The sequence below is a fragment of the Nerophis ophidion genome, linkage group LG29, assembly GCF_033978795.1.
Source record: "Nerophis ophidion isolate RoL-2023_Sa linkage group LG29, RoL_Noph_v1.0, whole genome shotgun sequence".
Taxonomy (NCBI): domain Eukaryota; kingdom Metazoa; phylum Chordata; class Actinopteri; order Syngnathiformes; family Syngnathidae; genus Nerophis; species Nerophis ophidion.
In genome coordinates, this window is record NC_084639.1 from 10,580,232 (window position 1) to 10,601,177 (window position 20,946).

The 20,946-nt window shown below is 38.0% G+C and overlaps 1 protein-coding gene across 6 annotated transcripts in view; it reads right to left on the reverse strand.

Moving 5' to 3' along the window:
- LOC133546053 (phospholipid-transporting ATPase IA-like) overlaps positions 1 to 20,946 on the reverse strand; it is a 441,030-nt gene that overhangs the window by 55,371 nt on the left and 364,713 nt on the right. For all 6 annotated transcript variants that reach the window (XR_009804972.1, XM_061891880.1, XM_061891879.1 and 3 more), the window contains one exon: positions 7,621 to 7,699. Coding sequence is in view for 5 of the 6 variants with exons in the window: in XM_061891880.1 (XP_061747864.1) it covers positions 7,621 to 7,699 (79 nt within the window). In the remaining variant the exon portion in view is untranslated. The remainder of the gene's footprint in view (positions 1 to 7,620; positions 7,700 to 20,946) is intronic.

Here is a 20,946-nt window from a genome sequence, read left to right on the forward strand (position 1 = left end):
TCCTGTCTGAAGTGCACTGAGGCTTGGCTGAGGAGCTGTCAATCACAAGCTCCTTTGTGTCAGGCGGCGGGCCGGTGCTTGTGTGGTCCACAGCCCAGGACTCGGAAAGATGGCAATTCTCTCGGCGCTGAAAGGCAGAGTTGCACTTCTGCTACTGGATAAAACCCCGACAGGTGAACAGATGATTTTAGCACTTCCGGTGCTGACATAACCCGCGTCCTATATGTGACCATTGGATGAATAAATACACTTTGGTAGTAAGACTGTAGTGGCCATTAACAACTAGCTTCTGAAGCTGGGTTGCCCAAAGTGCGGTACATCTGTCGTCCGTAACTCCTTTGTCATCGGCCATAAGCACATTACAAACAAACAAAAAATACAAAACTCAATTGCACCCCTGGTGGAGAAATGTATCAAAATGAGGGCGGTCCCAAAAAGAAGGGGTTTTTTAATTTGACTGTGTGTCGGTTTTAAAAGTGCTCCCCTTCTGATCAACTTATGAGATAACAAGTGTGTGTAAACATTCGAAGTGCTCCCCCTCTGGCCAATATATGTACAAGTGTGTGTAAGAAATTGAAATGCGCACCCTTTGGCCAGAATTAATTAGAAAAAAATAAAACAAATATGTATACAGAGACATACTGTAATAACTTGAAATAAATAATGAAGTTTAAAAAGCAATTACAAACCAAAAAATAAAAATATATTAACTAAAAGCAGTCTTTTTCTCACAATGTGTCCACTTACAAAATTGGGAACAATTTATCGTATTCTTTCTGTTTCTGTAATATTGCAATATTTTCTCTTAATTTTTTTATTTTCTTATGTAAAATTATTACTTTTTAATGCAAAATGGTGAAATTTGTCATAAAATTCTGACTTTTATCACAATAATAAAGTCGTAATGTAAAATAGTTTAACGAGAAATGTCAATTTACGTGACAGAAAGACGCAACGTCAGATAAATTTTACGAGAAATGAACATATATGTGACAAAAAGTCGGTACGTCAGATAGTTTAACGAGAAATGTTGTAACTTTATGTGACAAAACGTCGTAATGTGAGATAGTTTAACAAGAAATGTAAATTTATGTGACAGAAAGTCATAACGTCAGATAATTTAACGAGAAATGTAACTTTGAGACAAAAAGTCGTAACGTAAGATAGTTTAACGAGAAATGTAAATTGATGTGACAAAAAGTTGTAACGTTAGATAAAGTTTCACGAGAAATGTAAATCTATGTGACAAAAACTCGTAAGGTCAGATAGTTTCTTTAACGAGAAATGTAACTTTATGTGACAAAAACTCATAATGTAAGATGGTTTAACGAGAAATGTAGTAAATTTATGTGATTAAAAGCTTTAACGTAAGATAGTGTAAAGAGAAATGTAAAATTATTGGACAAAGTCGCAACTTCAGATAAAGTTTAACAACAAATTTAAATTTGTGACAAAAAGTCATAACGTCAGACAGTTTGTTTAACGGGAAATGTACCTCTATGTAACAAAGTCGTAATGTAAGACACTTAAATGAGAAATATTGTAAATTGATGTGACACAAAGTCGTAACGTCAGATAAAGTTTAACAAGAAATTTAAATTTGTGTGACAAAAACTTGTAACGTCAGATAGTTTATTTAACGAGCAATGTAACTTTATATGACAAAAAGTCGTAATGTAGGACGGTTTAACGAGAAATGTTATACATTTATGAGATTAAAAGCTATAACGTCATATAGTTTAAAGACAAATGTAAAATTATTGGAAAAAAAGTCATAACGTCAGATAAAGTTTAACGAGAAATGTAACTTTGTGACAAAAAGTTGTAACATCAGATAGTTTAACGAGAAATGTAAATTCTTGTGATAAAAAGTCGTAACGTCAGATACCTTAACGAGGAATATCGTAAATTGAAGTGACAAAAAGTCGTAACGTCAGATAGTTTGTTTACCGAGAAATGTAACTTTATGTGACAAAAAGTCATAATGTAAGATGCTTTAACGAGAAATGTTGTAAATTAACGTGATTAAAAGTTTTAAAGTCAGATAGTTTAAAGAGAAATGTAAAATTATTGGACAAAAAGTCGTAACTTCAGATAAAGTTTAAAGAGAAATTTAAATCTATGTGACAAAAAGTTGTAACATCAGATAAAGTTGAGCGAGAAATTTAAATTTATGTGACAAAAAGTCGTAACGTCAGATAAAGTTTAACGAGAAAATACATTTATGTGACAAAAAGTCGGAATGTCAGTTTGTTTAACGAGAAATGTAATGAAAGATCCTTCAACGAGAAATATTGTAAATTGATGTGACAAAAGGTCATAACGTCAGATGAAGTTTACCGAGAAATTTAAGTTAATGTCACCAAAACTTGTAACGTCAGATAGTTTAACGAGAAATGTAACTTTATACGACAAAAAGTCGTAGTGTAAGATGGTTTAACGAGAAATGTTGTATATTTATGAGATTTAAAGTTATAACGTCATATAGTTTAAAGAGAAATGTAAAATTATTGGACAAAAAGTCGTAACTTCAGACAAAGTTTAATGAGAAATTTACATTTATGTGACAAAAAGTCGTAACGTCAGATAAAGCTTAACGAGAAATGTAAATTAATGTGACAAAAAGTCGGAACGTCAGACAAGTTGTTTTAACGAGAAATGTTGTAACTTTATGGAACAAAAAGTCGTAATGTAAGATACTACAATGAAAATATTGTAAATTCATGTGACAAAAAGTCATAACATCAGATAAAATTGAACAAGAAATGTAAATTAATGTGACAAAAACTCGTAACGTCAGATAGTTTGTTTAAGGAGAAATGTAAATTTATACAACAAAAAGTCGTCATGTAAGAGGGTTTAATGAGAAATGTTGTACATTTCTGAGATCAAAAGTTAAAACATCATATAGTTTAAAGAGAAATGTAAAATTATAGGACAAAAAGTCGTAACTTCGGATAAAGTTTAACGAGAAATTCAAATTTATGTGACAAAAAGTTGTAACGTCAGACAGTTTGTTTAGCGAGAAATGTCAATTCACGTGACAAAAAGTCGGAATGTCAGACAGTTTAACGAGAAATGTTGTAACTTTATGTAACAAAAAGTCGTAATGTAAGACACTAAAGAGAAATATTGTAAATTGATGTGACAAAACGTCGTAACGTCAGATAAAGTTTAACGAGAAATGTGACAAAAAGTCAGAATATCATGTTGCTGTTAAAATGTGGGCGTAATGTTAGCATTGTCGCTCATGTAGCTATGCTAATGATGCTAACATTTGTGTCCTCCTGTCCCACTCCTTAATGCTTCAGTCACACACAGGATTCTCACAGGAATGAGGCAGAAATTCATCCAGCATGTGTAAAAAGTGAAACTAACGCACAGTAGCGCTTGGAGGCAGCACATAAACATGGCTGCCATCAAAGCTCCAGACTCATAAAATGGCGTGCTGTTCCTAAAAAAAGCACTTTTAAACTGTGGAAGTTGCAGCCTTAAAGTCCTACTGAAACCCACTACTACCGACCACGCAGTCTGATAGTTTATATATCAATGATGAAATATTAACATTGCAACACATGCCAATACGGCCTTTTTAGTTTACTAAATTACAATTTTAAATTTCCCGCGGAGTTTCTTTTTGAAAACGTTGCAGAATGATGACGCGTGTTTGTGACGTCTCGGGTTGTAGCGGACATATTAGCCCAGCACCAAACACGGCTAACAGTCGTCTCTTTTCATCGCATAATTACACAGTAATTTGGACATCTGTGTTGCTGAATCTTTTGCAATTTGTTCAAGTAATAATGGAGACTATAAAGAAGAATGCTGTTGGTGGAAAGCGGTGAATTGCAGCTTCCTTTAGCAACCGAGACACAGCCGGTGTTTCATTGTTTGTTGTGAAGCTTTAACACAGAGCGGTCAAGTGAACATGTTTCTCTACGTCAACCAGCAAGTTTTTGGTTGGGGAAATTGTGATATTAAGTCGGCTCTTACCGGAGACTTTAGTCAATCAATCAATCAATCAATCAATGTTTACTTATATAGCCCTAAATCACTAGTGTCTCAAAGGGCTGCACAAACCACCACGACATCCTCGGTAGTGGATTATGCGACCTCCTGTAGCTGTCAAAAAGGCAGCTGTGATCAGCTGAGATCTTGGCTCCTCCATTGGCTTCTCTCAGAGGGACTGGCGTTCATCGCAGCCCTCCGACTTTCAAGTATGACTTTATAATCTCACTAAAATACTATTAAAACAATAAGCAGATAAGGGATTTTCCAGAATTATCCTAGTAAATGTGTCTAATAACGACTGAATCGCCCTTTTTTTTTTTTAAGCGCTTCACTCTAACTTTCCTCATCCACGAATCTTTCATCCTCACTCAAATTAATGGGGAAATCCTCGCTTTCTCGGTCCGAATTGCTCTTGCTGCTGCTGGCCATGATTGTAAACAAGATGAGGATGTGAGGAGCCCTACAACCCGTGACGACACGCACACATCGTCTGCTACTTCCGGTAAAGGCAAGGCTTTTTTATTAGCGACCAAAAGTTGCGAACTTTATCGTTGATGTTCTCTACTAAATCCTTTCAGCAAAAATATGGCAATATCGCGAAATGATCAAGTATGACACATAGAATGGACCTGCTATCCCCGTTTAAATAAGAAAATCTCATTTCAGTAGGCCTTTAACGTGAAATGTTGTAAATTTATGTGATTTTAAGTTTTAACGTCAGATACTTTAAAGAGAAATGTAAAATTATTGGACAAAAAGTCGTAACTTCAGATAAAGTTAAACGAAAAATTCAAATTTATGTGACAAAAAGTCGTAACGTCAGGTAAAATTTAACGAGAAATGTAATTTCATGTGACAAAAATTGTGACAGATAGTTTAACGAGAAATTTAACTATGTAACAAAAAGTCTTAATGTAAGATACTTTAACGAGAAATGTTGTAAATTGATGTGACAAAACGTCGTAACATCAGATAAAGTTTAACGAGAAATGTGACAAAAAGTCAGAAGATCATGTTGCTGTTAAAATGTGGGTGTAATGTTAGCATTGTCACTCATGTCCTACTGTCCCACTCCTTAATGCTTCAGTCACCCGCAGGATTCTCACAGGAATGAGGCAAAAATTCCTCCAGTATGTGTAAAAAGTGAAACTAATGCACAGTAGCGCTTGAAGGCAGCACATAAACACAGCTGCCATAAAATGGCGTGCTGTTCCTAAAAAGCACTTTTAAACTGTGGAAGTCGCAGCATTAAAGGCCGACTGTAATGAGATTTGCTTCTTTAAAAGGGGATAGCAGGTCCATTCTATGTGTCGTACTTGATCATTTCGCGATATTGCCATATTTTTTTTGAAAGGATTAAGTAGAGAACATCCACGATAAAGTTCGCAACTTTTGGTTGCTAATAAAAAAGCCTTGCCTGTACCGGAAGTAGCAGACGATGTGCGCGTGACGTCACGGGTTGTAGGGCTCCTCACATCTGAACATTGTTTTAAATCATGGCCACCAGCAGCTAGAGCTATTCAGACCGAGAAAGCGACAATTTCCCCATTAATTTGAGCGAAGATGAAAGATCCGTGGATGAGGAAGTTTAGAGTGAAGGACTAGAAAAATGAAAAAAAAAGGCGATTGCAGTGGGAGCGATTCAGATGTTATTAGACACATTTACTAGGATAAGTCTGGTAAATCCCTTATCTTTCTATTGTGTTGCTAGTGTTTTAGTGAGATTAAATAGTACCTGAAAGACGGAGGGGTGTGGCCACGGGTGTGTTGACCGCGAGTGTCTCTGAGGGAAGTCACGCAGCTGCAGCAGGACGCAATCTCCGCTGATGTCTCCGGTGAGAGCAGACTTATTACCACAAGTTTCTCACCGAAAACTGCCGGTTGACATGTGGTCGGGATCCATGTTCGCTTGACCGCTCTGATCCATAGTAAAGCTTCAACTTCGGGAATTTCAAACAAGGAAACACTGTGTGTTTGTGTGGCTAAAGGCTAAAAGCTTCCCACCTCCATCTTTCTACTTTGACTTCTCCATTATTAATTGAACAAATTGCAAAAGATTCAGCAACACAGATGTCCAGAATACTGTGTAATTATGGGATTAAAGCAGACTACTTATAGCTTGGATCGGGCTGGAAAATAATGTCCGCTACAACCCAAGACGTCAAACGCACATGTCATCACACGCGTCATCATACCGTGACCCATGGGTGTAATTTCATTTGGCCGTTGAGGTAATATCAAATTAAAATCAGAGCTGGCCCGCCTGTATTATACAGGGGCGGTGCCGCTGTAACAACGCATTTGCCAACCCTCAGGATTTACCCGAGAGACTCCCGAATTTCACTGCCCCTCCCGAAAATCTCCCGGGGCAACCATTCTTCCGAATTTCTCCCGATTTCCCCCCGGACAACAATATTGGGGGCGAGCCTCGAAGCCATTGCCTCTAGCGCAGGGGTCGGGAACCTTTTTGGCTGAGGGAGCCAAAAAGCCAAATATTTTAACATATATTTCCGTAAGAGCCATATAATATTATTTTTAACACTGAACACAACTAAACGTGTGCATTTTTAAGTAAGACCAACAATTTCTTGAATATAATAGGTCTCTTATTCTTTGTAATAACATTGTTATTCTGAAGCTAACTGTGGAGGGGGCGTGGCCTGCGGGCCTGCAGCAAAGCGAATGTGCCAGGACCGGCCTCGAAATCAGCGACAGGTGCGTAAATGGCCCACCTGGGCTTTGTTATCTAATCACCTGTCGCGCTGTTATAAGCAGCAGCCAGGAGGAGAGACGGGGTTGGAGCTGGAGCCAGAACGCGAGCGAGAACAAAAGAGAAAAAGACAATTGCTGGGAAGCAACCGAGAGACTTATTAAAAATAAAACAATATTGTAACCCTGAAACAGGCTCTCATCTTGGTGCTTGGGGGTCTGAAGAACCCCCAGGAGGGCCAGCCCCACACTAACCAATAATAAATAAATAACTTCTTACCATTAACGCAACTTCTTGAACAAAAAAAAAGCACAACAATGTTTTATATTTTGAACGTTATTTTTAACACTGTGATTACATGTGGAATTATTCATTACTTATCGTGTCAAGCAATGTCAGCTCAGATTTATCCGAGAACCAAATGCAGTCATCAAAAGAGCCACATCTGGCTCGGGAGCCATAGGTTCCCTACCCCTACTCTAGCGTCTTCTACAACCTGTCGTCACGTCTGCTTTTCCGCCATGCAAACGACGTGCCGGCCCAATCACAATGGATGCGGCTTTAACACATACGAGTGAATGCAAAGCATACTTGGTCAACAGCCATACAGGTCACACTGAGGGTGGCCGTATAAAAGACATTAACACTGTTACAAATATGCGCCACACTGTGAAGCCACACCAAACAAGAATGACTAACACATCTCGGGAGAACATCCGCACCGTAACACACCTAATACCCAGAACCCCTTGCAGCACTAACTCTATAACACCACAATATACACCCCCGCTACCACCAAACCCAAACACGCATGTCTCGTCACGCGTGTTAGCCCCTCAGCGGCGGACGCGTGTGCGCAGGAAGTGCAGATGAAGACAAAGCGGCTGATGCTGCCTCACCGTGCTGGAAGGCCTGAAGAGGGAACCAGAAGAGGATGACGGAGTGGAAGAGGCCGTTCAGACAATGAGCCCAGAAAACCTGAAAAAAAAAAAAAAAAAAAGAGAGTAGGGGGGTGAGAGATGGTAAAAAATTCCAAGAGAGAAAGACGATTAAAAAAAAAAAAAAGCGTGAGACAAAGAGTGTGGGGCGCTCCTGCCTACCAGGTGACCTCTGACCTAGGCTCTTTGTGCTCGCCCGGCACTCGGCTAAGTGGCGGTTTTGTTGGGGCCCCCTCCCTCAATGGCCACCCCGCTGACAGACACCTTGTATATCACAGTGACAGGGGGGGGAGAGGTTGGCGTGAAGAGAAAGCCGACTAAACGGATCTCAGGCTCAGAAAAAGAAGTGATGGCGTTATTATTAATGTTGCTATGCTGTAAAACCTTTGATGATCAAATGTAATTATAACATGTGATCACTATTTCACTTTCTTATTTTTACATTGTATTTATGTAAGTGAAATATACTATTATTTATTAATACTAATTCATTTTCTGTTTTTATATATTCTTTTAAATATTTTAATTATATATCCTAGACCGGGGGTCACCAACGAGGTGCCCGTAAGGACCAGATGAGTCGCCCGCTGGCCTGTTCTAAAAATAGCTCAAATAGCAGCACTTACCAGTGAGCTGCCTCTATTTTTTTCAAATTGTATTTATTTACTAGCAAGCTGGTCTCGCTTTGCTCGACATTTTTAATTCTAAGAGAGACAAAACTCAAATAGAATTTTAAAAATCCAAGAAAATATTTTAAAGACTTGGTCGTCACTTTTTTAAATAAATTCATTTATTTTTTTACTTTGCTTCTTATAACTTTCAGAAAGACGATTTTAGAGAAAAAATACAAGCTTAAAAAGGATTTTAGGATTTTTAAACACATATACCTTTTTACCTTTTAAATTCCTTCCTCTTCTTTCCTGAAAATTTAAATAAAATGTTCAAATACATTTATTTTTTTAATTGTAAAGAATAATAAATACATTTTAATTTAATTCTTCATTTTAGCTTCTGTTTTCAATATTTGTGAAATATTTATTCAAACATATTATGATTAAAATTCAAAAAAATTATTCTGGCAAATCTGTAGAAATCAAATTTAAATCTTATTTCAAAGTCTTTTGAATTACTTTTAAAATTTTTGTTCTGGAAAATCTAAAATAAGTAAAGATTTGTCTTTGTTGGAAAAACATCTTGGTCCAATTTGTTATATATTCTAACAAAGTGCAGATTGGATTTTAACCTATTTTAAACATGTCATCAAAATTCTAAAATTAATCTTAATCAGGAATAACTACTAATGATGTTCCATAAATTATTTTTTTAATTTTTTCAAAAAGTTTCAAATTCCTAGTTTTTCTCTTCATTTTTTTCGGTTGAATTTTGAATTTTAAAGAGTCGAGATTGAAGATGAACTATGTTTCAAAATTTAATTCTTTTTTTAACATGTTTTCTCCTCTTTTATATCATTAAGTGTTTTTTTTCATCATTTATTCTCTACAAAAAACCTACCGTAAAAGGAAAAAAAATGTACGACGGAATGACAGAGAGAAATACCCATTTTTTCATATATATAGATTTATTTACTAGAGGTAAATTGAGCAATTTATTGAAGTGTGTATCAAACTGGTAGCCCTTCGCATGAATCAGTACCCAAGAAGTAGCTCTTGGTTTCAAAAATGTTGGTGACCCCTGTTATAATTCATTGTGTTTTTATTTTAGAACATTTATTTATTTCTATAATACTTTCGTTTATACATTCTTATTTTAAAATCAATGTGCATGTAATAAATGGATGTGATTTTTTTTAACAAGTATTTCTAATTTAGTGAAGTGAGTTGAATTTATATAGCACTTTTCTCAACTGATTCAAAGCGCTTTACATAGTGAAACCCAACATCTAAGTTACATTTAAACCAGTGTGGGTGGTACTGGGAGCAGGTGGGTAAAGTGTCTTGCCCATGGACATAACGGCAGTGACAAGGATGGCGGAAGCAGGGATCGAACCTGCAACCCTCAAGTTGCTGGCACGGCCACTATACCAACTGAGCTATGACGCCCCATTTACTGTAATTTAATATTTATAATTTTATATTTATAGGGTTTTATACAAACCCCGTTTCCATATGAGTTGGGAAATTGTGTTAGATGTAAATATAAACGGAATACAATGATTTGCAAATCATTTTCAACCCATATTCAGTTGAATATGCTACAAAGACAACATATTTGATGTTCAAACTGATTAACTTTTTTTTTTTTTGCAAATCATTAACTTTAGAAATTGATGCCAGCAACACGTGACAAAGTAATTGGGAAAGGTGGCAATAAATACTGATAAAGTTGAGACATTCTCATCAAACACTTATATGGAACATCCCACAGGTGTGCAGGCTAATTGGGAACAGGTGGGTGCCATGATTGGGTATAAAAGCAGATTCCATGAAATGCTAAGTAATTCCAAACAAGGATGGTGTGAGGGTCACCAATTTGTAAGCAAATTGTCGAACAGTTTTAGAACAACATTTCTCAACGAGCTATTGGAAGGAATTTAGGGATTTTACCATCTACGGTCCGTAAAATCATCAAAAAGTTCAGAGGATCTGGAGAAATCACTGCACGTAAGTGATGATATTACGGACCTTTGATCCCTCAGGCGGTACTGCATCAATAACAGACATAAGTGTGCAAAGGATATCACCACATGGGCTCAGGAACACTTCATAAAACCACTGTCAGTAACTACAGTTGGTCGCTACATCTGTAAGTGTAAATTAAAACTCTACTATGCAAAGCCAAACCAATTAACAATATCCTGAAACGCCACCGGCTTGGCTGGGACCGAGCTCACCTAATATGGACTGATGCAAAGTGGAAAGGTGTTCTGTGGTCTGACGAGTTCACATTTCAAATTATATTTGGATACAGAGGACGTGGTGTCCTACGGAACAAAGAGGAAAATAACCATTCGGCGTGTTATTGGCGCAAAGTTGAAAAGCCAGCATCTGTGATGGTATGGGGGTGTATTAGTGCCCAAGGCATGGGTAACTTACACATCTGTGAAGGCACCATTAATGCTGAATGGTCCATACAGGTTTTGGAGCAACATATATTGTCATCCAAGCAATGTTATCATGGACGCCCCTGCTTATTTCAGCAAGACAAGTGTTACAAGTGTTGCAGCCATGAAATTCAAAGTTTTTTGCAAAAAAAATTAAAAATGTATGAGTTTGCACATCAAATATGTTGTGTTTGTAGAATATTCAACTGAATATGGGTTGAAAATGATTTGCAAATCATTGTATTCCGTTTATATTTACATCTAACACAATTTCCCAACTCATATGGAAACGGAATTTGTAGACTAAAAATGTACCATAGCTGCAATATAAAATATAACATACAGTATATGTAATATTTACATATTATATATACAGTATATAATATATACTGATTTATTATTTTATCATATTATATTTTTTATATATTATATACTATATATATGGCAGCAAAAATAGAGTAGATCCAACAGAAAATATAAAATATAGATTAAAAACAAATATACATTATGAAAAAATATACATTATAAACAAATATACACTATAAACAAATATACATTATGAACAAATAAAGATAGCTAACATAGAGGCAGTCCATTATTGTAGTGAATTATTACATACTTTGTTTTTACTTTATTTTGTATTTATCACTATCCTTCATGGTGAGGTTCTACCAACTCCGACTACATTTTGTATCTTGACGTAAAATATGTTGTCTTTGTAGTGCATTCAGTTGAATACGGGTTGAAAATTATTTGCAAATCATTGTATTCTGTTTATATTTACATTTAACACAATTTCCCAACTCAAATGGAAACAGGGTTTGTAGACTAAAAATGTACTATAGCTGCAATATAAAATATAACATGTATGTAATATTTACATATTATATATACTACGTATATATATATATATATATATATATATATATATATATATATATATATATATATATATATATGGCAGCAAAAATAGAGTAGATCCAACAGAAAATATAAAATATAGATTATAATCAAATATACACTATAAACAAATATACATTATAAACAAAGAAAGATAGCTAACATAGAGGCAGTCCATTATTGTAGTGAATTATTACATACTTTGTTTTTACTTTATTTTGTATTTATCACTATGCTTCATGGTGAGGTTCTACCAACTCCGACTACATTTTCTATCTTGACGTATTGAATGAGGACGCTGTCCTTTCGGGTGAGCGCTAAATAACGGGCGAGGTGTGGACACACTCCCAGTGTTCTCTGTGAAAGGTCATTAAAGAGTGTGGAGCAAAGATTGTGTGCGTAAGGATGATCCCTCCGAGTAAATATCCTCCCCCCTAAAGCAAACTTGCTTCAAATATACATTCGACAAAGCCTGTGCCAACCAAAACACTAATGGCCCATGTAGCCTTAAATTAGCGTGAAATTTTTTTTTGCCTTGAAAAAAATTAAATAAATCTCCATACTGAACCGTGATGATGATGTTAAAGAGAAATTGACAACCACAACTTCAAAATAAACGCTCACATTTGTCATCTTTGGCCTCTTCCTGGCAGCGCGGGATTTAGGAGTGATGCTTTCCACATATCGTGAAACTTGAAAATAACTTGAGAATACGGCCAACTGCGTATCAGGCTATCTCCTCAATGATTGGTCAAAAGGCAGTCATGTGACCACAGGGGCACCATGACTGCTACCAACTTTGAGATGATGCATGTGTTTAAAAAGATGGCTTGACAAAAAAAGGGCTCTTTGAATCTCAGTAAAATACAATTATATTTGGTAACAGTACAAACACAACCGCAAAATTATACTTTCACAAAATAAAAATATGTTTTATTGTGAGTTCATGAGCTGAAGTATGTTTAGAACTATATATAGTAAGGGTGTGGGAAAAAATCGATTCGAATACGAATCGCGATTCTCACGTTGTGCGATTCAGAATCGATTCCCATTTTTAAAAAAAATCGATTTTTAATTTTTACATTTTTTTTTATATGAATCCAACAAAACAATACACAGCAATACCATACCAATGCAATCCAATTCCAAAACCAAACCTGACCCAGCAACACTCAGAACTGCAATAAACAGAGCAATTGAGAGGAGACACAAACACCACACAGAACAAACCAAAAGTAGTGAAACAAAAAAGAAAATTATCAAAAACAGTATCAATATTAGGGCTTCACGGTGGCAGAGGGGTTAGTGCGTCTGCCTCACAATACGAAGTTCCTGCAGTCCTGGGTTCAAATCCAGGCTCGGGATCTTTCTGTGTGGAGTTTGCATGTTCTCCCCGTGAATGCGTGGGTTCCCTCCGGGTACTCCGGCTTCCTCCCACTTCCAAAGACATGCACCTGGGGATAGGTTGATTGGCAACACTAAATTGGCCCTAGTGTGTGAATGTGAGTGTGAATGTTGTCTGTCTATCTGTGTTGGCCCTGCGATGAGGTGGCGACTTGTCCAGGGTGTACCCTGCCTTCCGCCCGATTGTAGCTGAGATAGGCGCCAGCGCCCCCCGCGACCCCGAAAGGGAATAAGCGGTAGAAAATGGATGGAAGTATCAATATTAGTTATAATTTCAGCATAGCAGTGATTAAAAATCCCTCATTGACATTATCATTAGACATTTATAAAAAAAAACAAAAAAAACAATCACAATGCATCGCATCTCATAAGCTTGACAACACACTGTGTCCAATGTTTTCACAAAGATAAAATAAGTCATATTTTTGGTTCGTTTAATAGTTAAAATAAATTTACATTATTGCAATCAGTTGATTGTCCTTTACAATTATATCAATCAATCAATCAATCAATCAATGTTTATTTATATAGCCCCAAATCACAAATGTCTCAAAGGACTGTACAAATCATTACGACTACAACATCCTCGGAAGAACCCACAAAAGGGCAAGGAAAACTCACACCCAGTGGGCAGGCAGAATTCACATCCAGTGGGACGCTAGTGACAATGCTAACTATGAGAAACCTTGGAGAGGACCTCAGATGTGGGCAAACCCCCCCTCTAGGGGACCAAAGGCAATGGATGTCGAGCGGGTCTAACATGATACTGTGGAAGTTCAATCCATAGTGGCTCCAACACAGCCGCGGGAGTTATAAAAGCTTTTTTTTTTTTTTTTTTTAATGTACTACTCTGCTTGCATGTCAGCAGACTGGGGTAGATCCTGCTGAAATCCTATATATTGAATGAATACAGAATTGTTTTGAATCAGAAAAATATCATTTTTGAATGGAGAATCGCATTGAATTGAAAAAAATCGATATATAATCGAACCGCGACCCCAATAATCGACATTGAATCGAATCGTGGGACACCCAAAGATTCGCAGCCCATATATATAGACTTATTATTTTGCTTTATTTCCTGTGAGGAACTAACATCAAAGCAGCAATTGCGTGCATCCGGGCACAGCCACACACGTCGTTGGTAGCAAACATGGCGCATGTTTAATTGGCCATACGCTCTTTTTACACCACTCTGTCGTAGGATTGTACGGTATACAGGTATTAGTATAGTTCCACGATACTAATGACTCATATTCGGTACTATACCGCCCTATAAAAAGTACCGGTCCGCCCTCATCGTCGTCTCGTTGTGTCATTGCTGGTTTACGAGCTGACCAGCATGTTCGGCGGCGCACAATCACAGAGTACTAACAAGCAGACACAGTGTGTGGACAGAAAAGGGAGAACAGACACATTTTGGCTTAAAAACTAAAGATAAAAGTGAAGTTATAACAGTGAAACACCCTCAGGAAGAGGTGCTTAAAGACATGGCTAGCTGGCTCGCGGCTAAAGTCCATCCGCAGTCGGCAGTGTTGTAGCTATTTCTTAATCACTAATCCTGGTCTCCATGGTGACAAATAAAGTAAGTTTCTTACAAGTATCATCCCTGCAGGACTAGGAATAGCTAAACATGCTTCACTACACACTGCAGTTCACCGGCGTCTCAATGTAAACAAACGCCATGGGTGGATCTACACCTAACATCCACTGTAATGATACCAAGTACAGGAGCGTATCTAGTCAATATTACTATGATTACATCGATGGTTTTTAGCATCGCAAAATCTTCTTTCAATTTAATTAAATATATACATAATGTTTTTAAAGTCAGGAAATATGTCCCTGGACACATGAGGACTTTGAATATGACCAATGTATGATCCTGTAACTACTTGGTATCGGATTGATACCTAAATTTGTGGTATCATCCAAAACTATTGTAAAGCATTCAAAACAACCAAAAATAAGTGATTATTACATTTTAACAGAAGTGTAGATAGAACATGTTAAAAGAGAAAGTAAGCAGATATTAACAGTAAAATGAACAAGTAGATTAATAATACATTTTCTACCACTTGTCCTTAATAATGTTGACAAAATAATAGGTAGATAAATGACACATTATGTTACTGCATATGTCAGCAGACTAAATTAGGAGCCTTTGTTTGTTTACTTACGAATAAAAGACAAGTTGTCTTGTATGTTCACTATTTTATTTAAGGACAAACTTGCAATAAGAAACATATGTTTGATGTACCTTAAGATTTTTTTTGTTAAAATAAGGCCAATAATGCAACTTTTTGTGGTCTCTTTTATTTACAAAGGTACCGAAAAGTATCGAAGTACATTTTGGTACTGGTACCAAAATATTGGTATCGGGACAACACTACTTTTGTCACAAGCGGTACGCTTTGAGAATCACTAGAGTGCTATGTGGTTTTTCAGAACCGACTGCAAAAACACTGGTCAAAGATCCTCTACATGACAGGAGAGCTCTGCTGTTTTAAATATGGAATTGAAGTTGTGGGCTGGTCAGAAGTCATTAGTGGGCCGCTGGTTGAATAGTGTTGTACACATCAATCAATCCATGTTTACTTATATAGCCCTAAATCACAAGTGTCTCAAAGGGCTGCACAAGCCACAACGAAATCCTCGCCTCAGATCCCACATCAGGGCAAGGAAAAACTCAACCCAAAGGGACAGTGAGAAACCTTGGAGAGGACCGCAGACGTGGAGACCCCCTGGTTAACCAGTGCAATGGACGTCGAGTGCATCTAGCATAATATTGTGAGAGTCAAGTCCATAGTGGCTCTAACATAGTGAGAGTCCAGTCCATAGTGGATCTAACATAATAGTAGGAGTCCAGTCCATAGTGGATCTAACATAATAGCGAGAGTCCAGTGCATAGGGGATCTAACATAATAGTGACAGTCCAGTCCATAGTGGCTCTAGCATAATAGTGAGAGTCCAGTCCATAGTGGATCTAACATAATAGTGAGAGTCCAGTCCATAGTGGATCCAACATAATAGTGAGAGTCCAGTCCATAGTGGATCTAGCATAATAGTGTGATAGTCCAGTCCATAGTCGATCCAACATAATAGTGAGATTCCAGTCCATCGTGGATCTAACATAATAGTGAGAGTCCAGTCCATAGTGAATCTAACATATTGAGAGTCCAGTCCATAGTGGATCTAACATAATAGTGAGAGTCCAGTCCATAGTGGATCTAACATAATAGTGAGAGTCCAGTTCATAGTGGATCCAACATAATAGCGAGAGTCCAGTCGATAGTGGATCTAACATATGAGTGAGAGTCCAGTCCATAATGGATCTAACATAATAGTGAGAGTCCAGTCCATAGTGGATCCAACATAATAGTGACAGTCCAGTCCATAGTGGATTTAACATAATAGTGAGAGTCCAGTCCATAGTGTATCTAACATAATAGTGACACTCCAGTCCATAGTGGATTTGACATAATAGTGAGAGTCCAGTCCATAGTGGATCCAACATAATAGTGACACTCCAGTCCATAGTGGATTTAACATAATAGTGAGAGTCCAGTCCATAGTGTATCTAACATAATAGTGACACTCCAGTCCATAGTGGATTTAACATAATAGTGAGAGTCTAGTCCATAGTGGATCCAACATAATAGTGACAGTCCAGTCCATAGTGGATTTAACATAATAGTGAGAGTCCAGTCCATAGTGGATCTAACATAATAGTGAGAGTTCAGTCCATAGTGGATCTAACATAATAGTGAGGGTCTAGTCCATAGTAGATCCAACATAATAGTATGAGAGTCCAGTCCATAGTGGATCCAACATAATAGTGAGAGTCCAGTCCATAGTAGATCCAACATAATAGTATGAGAGGCCAGTCCATAGTGGATCCAACATAATAGTGAGAGTTCAGTCCATAGTGGATCTAACATGATAGTGAGAGTCCAGTCCATAGTGGATCCAACATAATAGCGACAGTCCAGTCCATAGTGGATTTAACATAATAGTGAGAGTCCAGTCCATAGTGGATCCAACATAATAGTGACACTCCAGTCCATAGTGGATTTAACATAATAGTGAGAGTCTAGTCCATAGTGGATCCAACATAATAGTGACAGTCCAGTCCATAGTGGATTTAACATAATAGTGAGAGTCCAGTCCATAGTGAATCCAACATATTGAGAGTCCAGTCCATAGTGGATCTAACATAATAGTGAGAGTCCAGTTCATAGTGGATCCAACATAATAGCGAGAGTCCAGTCGATAGTGGATCTAACATATGAGTGAGAGTCCAGTCCATAATGGATCTAACATAATAGTGAGAGTCCAGTCCATAGTGGATCCAACATAATAGTGACAGTCCAGTCCATAGTGGATCTAACATAATAGTGAGAGTCCAGTCCATAGTGGATTTAACATAATAGTGAGAGTCTAGTCCATAGTGGATCCAACATAATAGTGACAGTCCAGTCCATAGTGGATTTAACATAATAGTGAGAGTCCAGTCCATAGTGGATCTAACATAATAGTGAGAGTTCAGTCCATAGTGGATCTAACATAATAGTGAGGGTCCAGTCCATAGTAGATCCAACATAATAGTATGAGAGTCCAGTCCATAGTGGATCCAACATAATAGTGAGAGTCCAGTCCATAGTAGATCCAACATAATAGTATGAGAGGCCAGTCCATAGTGGATCCAACATAATAGTGAGAGTTCAGTCCATAGTGGATCTAACATGATAGTGAGAGTCCAGTCCATAGTGGATCCAACATAATAGTGACAGTCCAGTCCATAGTGGATTTAACATAATAGTGAGAGTCCAGTCCATAGTGGATCCAACATAATAGTGACACTCCAGTCCATAGTGGATTTAACATAATAGTGAGAGTCTAGTCCATAGTGGATCCAACATAATAGTGACAGTCCAGTCCATAGTGGATTTAACATAATAGTGAGAGTCCAGTCCATAGTGAATCTAACATATTGAGAGTCCAGTCCATAGTGGATCTAACATAATAGTGAGAGTCCAGTTCATAGTGGATCCAACATAATAGCGAGAGTCCAGTCGATAGTGGATCTAACATATGAGTGAGAGTCCAGTCCATAATGGATCTAACATAATAGTGAGAGTCCAGTCCATAGTGGATCCAACATAATAGTGACAGTCCAGTCCATAGTGGATTTAACATAATAGTGAGAGTCCAGTCCATAGTGTATCTAACATAATAGTGACACTCCAGTCCATCCATCCATCCATCCATTTTCTACCGCTTATTCCCTTTCGGGGTTGCGGGGGGCGCTGGCGCCTATCTCAGCTACAATCGGGCGGAAGGCAGGATACACCCTGGACAAGTCGCCACCTCATCGCAGACACTACAGTCCATAGTGGATCCAACATAATAGTGACAGTCCAGTCCATAGTGGATTTAACATAATAGTGAGAGTTCAGTCCATAGTGGATCTAACATAATAGTGAGAGTTCAGTCCATAGTGGATCAATCATAATAGTGAGGGTCCAGTCCATAGTAGATCCAACATAATAGTATGAGAGTCCAGTCCATAGTGGATCCAACATAATAGTGAGAGTTCAGTCCATAGTGGATCTAACATGATAGTGAGAGTCCAGTCCATAGTGGATCCAACATAATAGTGACACTACAGTCCATAGTGGATTTAACATAATAGTTGGAGTCCAGTCCATAGTGGATCCAACATAATAGTGACACTCCAGTCCATAGTGGATTTAACATAATAGTGAGAGCCCAGTCCATAGTGGATCCAACATAATAGTGACACTACAGTCCATAGTGGATTTAACATAATAGTGAGAGTCCAGTCCATAGTGGATCCAACATAATAGTGAGAGTTCAGTCCATAGTGGATCCAACATAATAGTGACAGTCCAGTCCATAGTGGATTTAACATAATGCGCAGTGGGAGAGTGGCCGTGCGCAACCCGAGGGTCACTGGTTCAAATCCCACCTGGAACCAACCTCGTCACGTCCGTTGTGTCCTGAGCAAGACACTTCACCCTTGCTCCTGATGGGTGCTGGTTGGCGCCTTGCATGGCAGCTCCCTCCATCAGTGTGTGAATGTGTGTGTGAATGGGTAAATGTGGAAGTAGTGTCAAAGCGCTTTGAGTACCTTGAAGGTAGAAAAGCGCTATACAAGTACAACCCATTTATCATTTATTTATTTATAATAGTGAGAGTCCAGTCCATAGTGGATCCAACATAATAGTGACACTCCAGTCCATAGTGGATTTAACATAATAGTGAGAGTCCAGTCCATAGTGGATCCAACATAATAGTGAGAGTTCAGTCCATAGTGGATCCAACATAATAGTGAGAGTCCAGTCCATAGTGGATCTAACATAATAGTGAGAGTTCAGTCCATAGTGGATTTAACATAATAGTGACAGTCCAGTCCATAGTGGATTTAACATAATAGTGAGAGTCCAGTCCATAGTGGATCCAACATAATAGTGACACTCCAGTCCATAGTGGATTTAACATAATAGTGAGAGTCCAGTCCATAGTGAATCTAACATATTGAGAGTCCAGTCCATAGTGGATCCAACATAATAGCGAGAGTCCAGTCGATAGTGGATCAAACATATGAGTGAGAGTCCAGTCCATAATGGATCTAACATAATAGTGAGAGTCCAGTCCATAGTGGATCCAACATAATAGTGACAGTCCAGTCCATAGTGGATTTAACATAATAGTGAGAGTCCAGTCCATAGTGTATCTAACATAATAGTGACACTCCAGTCCTTAGTGGATTTAACATAATAGTGAGAGTCTAGTCCATAGTGGATCCAACATAATAGTGACAGTCCAGTCCATAGTGGATTTAACATAATAGTGAGAGTTCAGTCCATAGTGGATCTAACATAATAGTGAGAGTTCAGTCCATAGTGGATCTAACATAATAGTGAGGGTCCAGTCGATAGTAGATCCAACATAATAGTATGAGAGTCCAGTCCATAGTGGATCCAACATAATAGTGAGAGTCCAGTCCATAGTGGATCTAACATAATAGTGACACTCCAGTCCATAGTGGATTTAACATAATAGTGAGAGTCCAGTCCATAGTGGATCTAACATAATAGTGAGGGTCCAGTCCATAGTAGATCCAACATAATAGTGTGAGAGTCCAGTCCATACTGGATCCAACATAATAGTGAGAGTCCAGTCCATAGTGGATCTAACATGATAGTGAGAGTCCAGTCCATAGTGGATCCAACAAAATAGTGAGATAATAGTGAGATTGTCCTTTGTGGTCAGGTCCTCCTCAACCTTTCTGCACGCTGAACCAAGTCCTCCTCCCAAAGTGACTTCACCTTGTGTGCCAAGTATCCAGCACCCCAAGCGAGGGCTGGCAAAACAAACAAACCCCTTCCTCAGCGGTCCTTCCCTGGTGCCTAAACGATGGCTCATTGGACAAACACATTAATGGCAATCAGCCTCCCAGTGGCAGACTCAGCTTGCACCCAGTGGGGGCGCAAACAAGACCATTCAATCAATAAACCTTCATCTCTGCTCACAGTGGAATCTCTGCATAATCTTGCATCAATTGTCCACTTAGCATGTCTTTTCAGTGCAAGAGAAAAGCGGGCTTTACGATAATGACGGAGTAAATAACCAGAGGGTGTGAGGAAGAAGAAGAGGGTCGGCGACAGTCCATGGCCGCATAAAAAACATGTTTTTACGTCAAAACCGAGCACAGGTTCTAACAAAGTAGACAACTTTGCTTCTTCGATAAAGTGACTCCTAAACAAAGTCAAAATGACACCGTTTTTAGTACTCCATTTAAGATTTTCTAAGTATTTAAAACAAACCACATTGTCTATACCTCATGTACAAAGTGAAGTTGTCACGTTGTGTAAATGGTAAATAAAAACAGAATG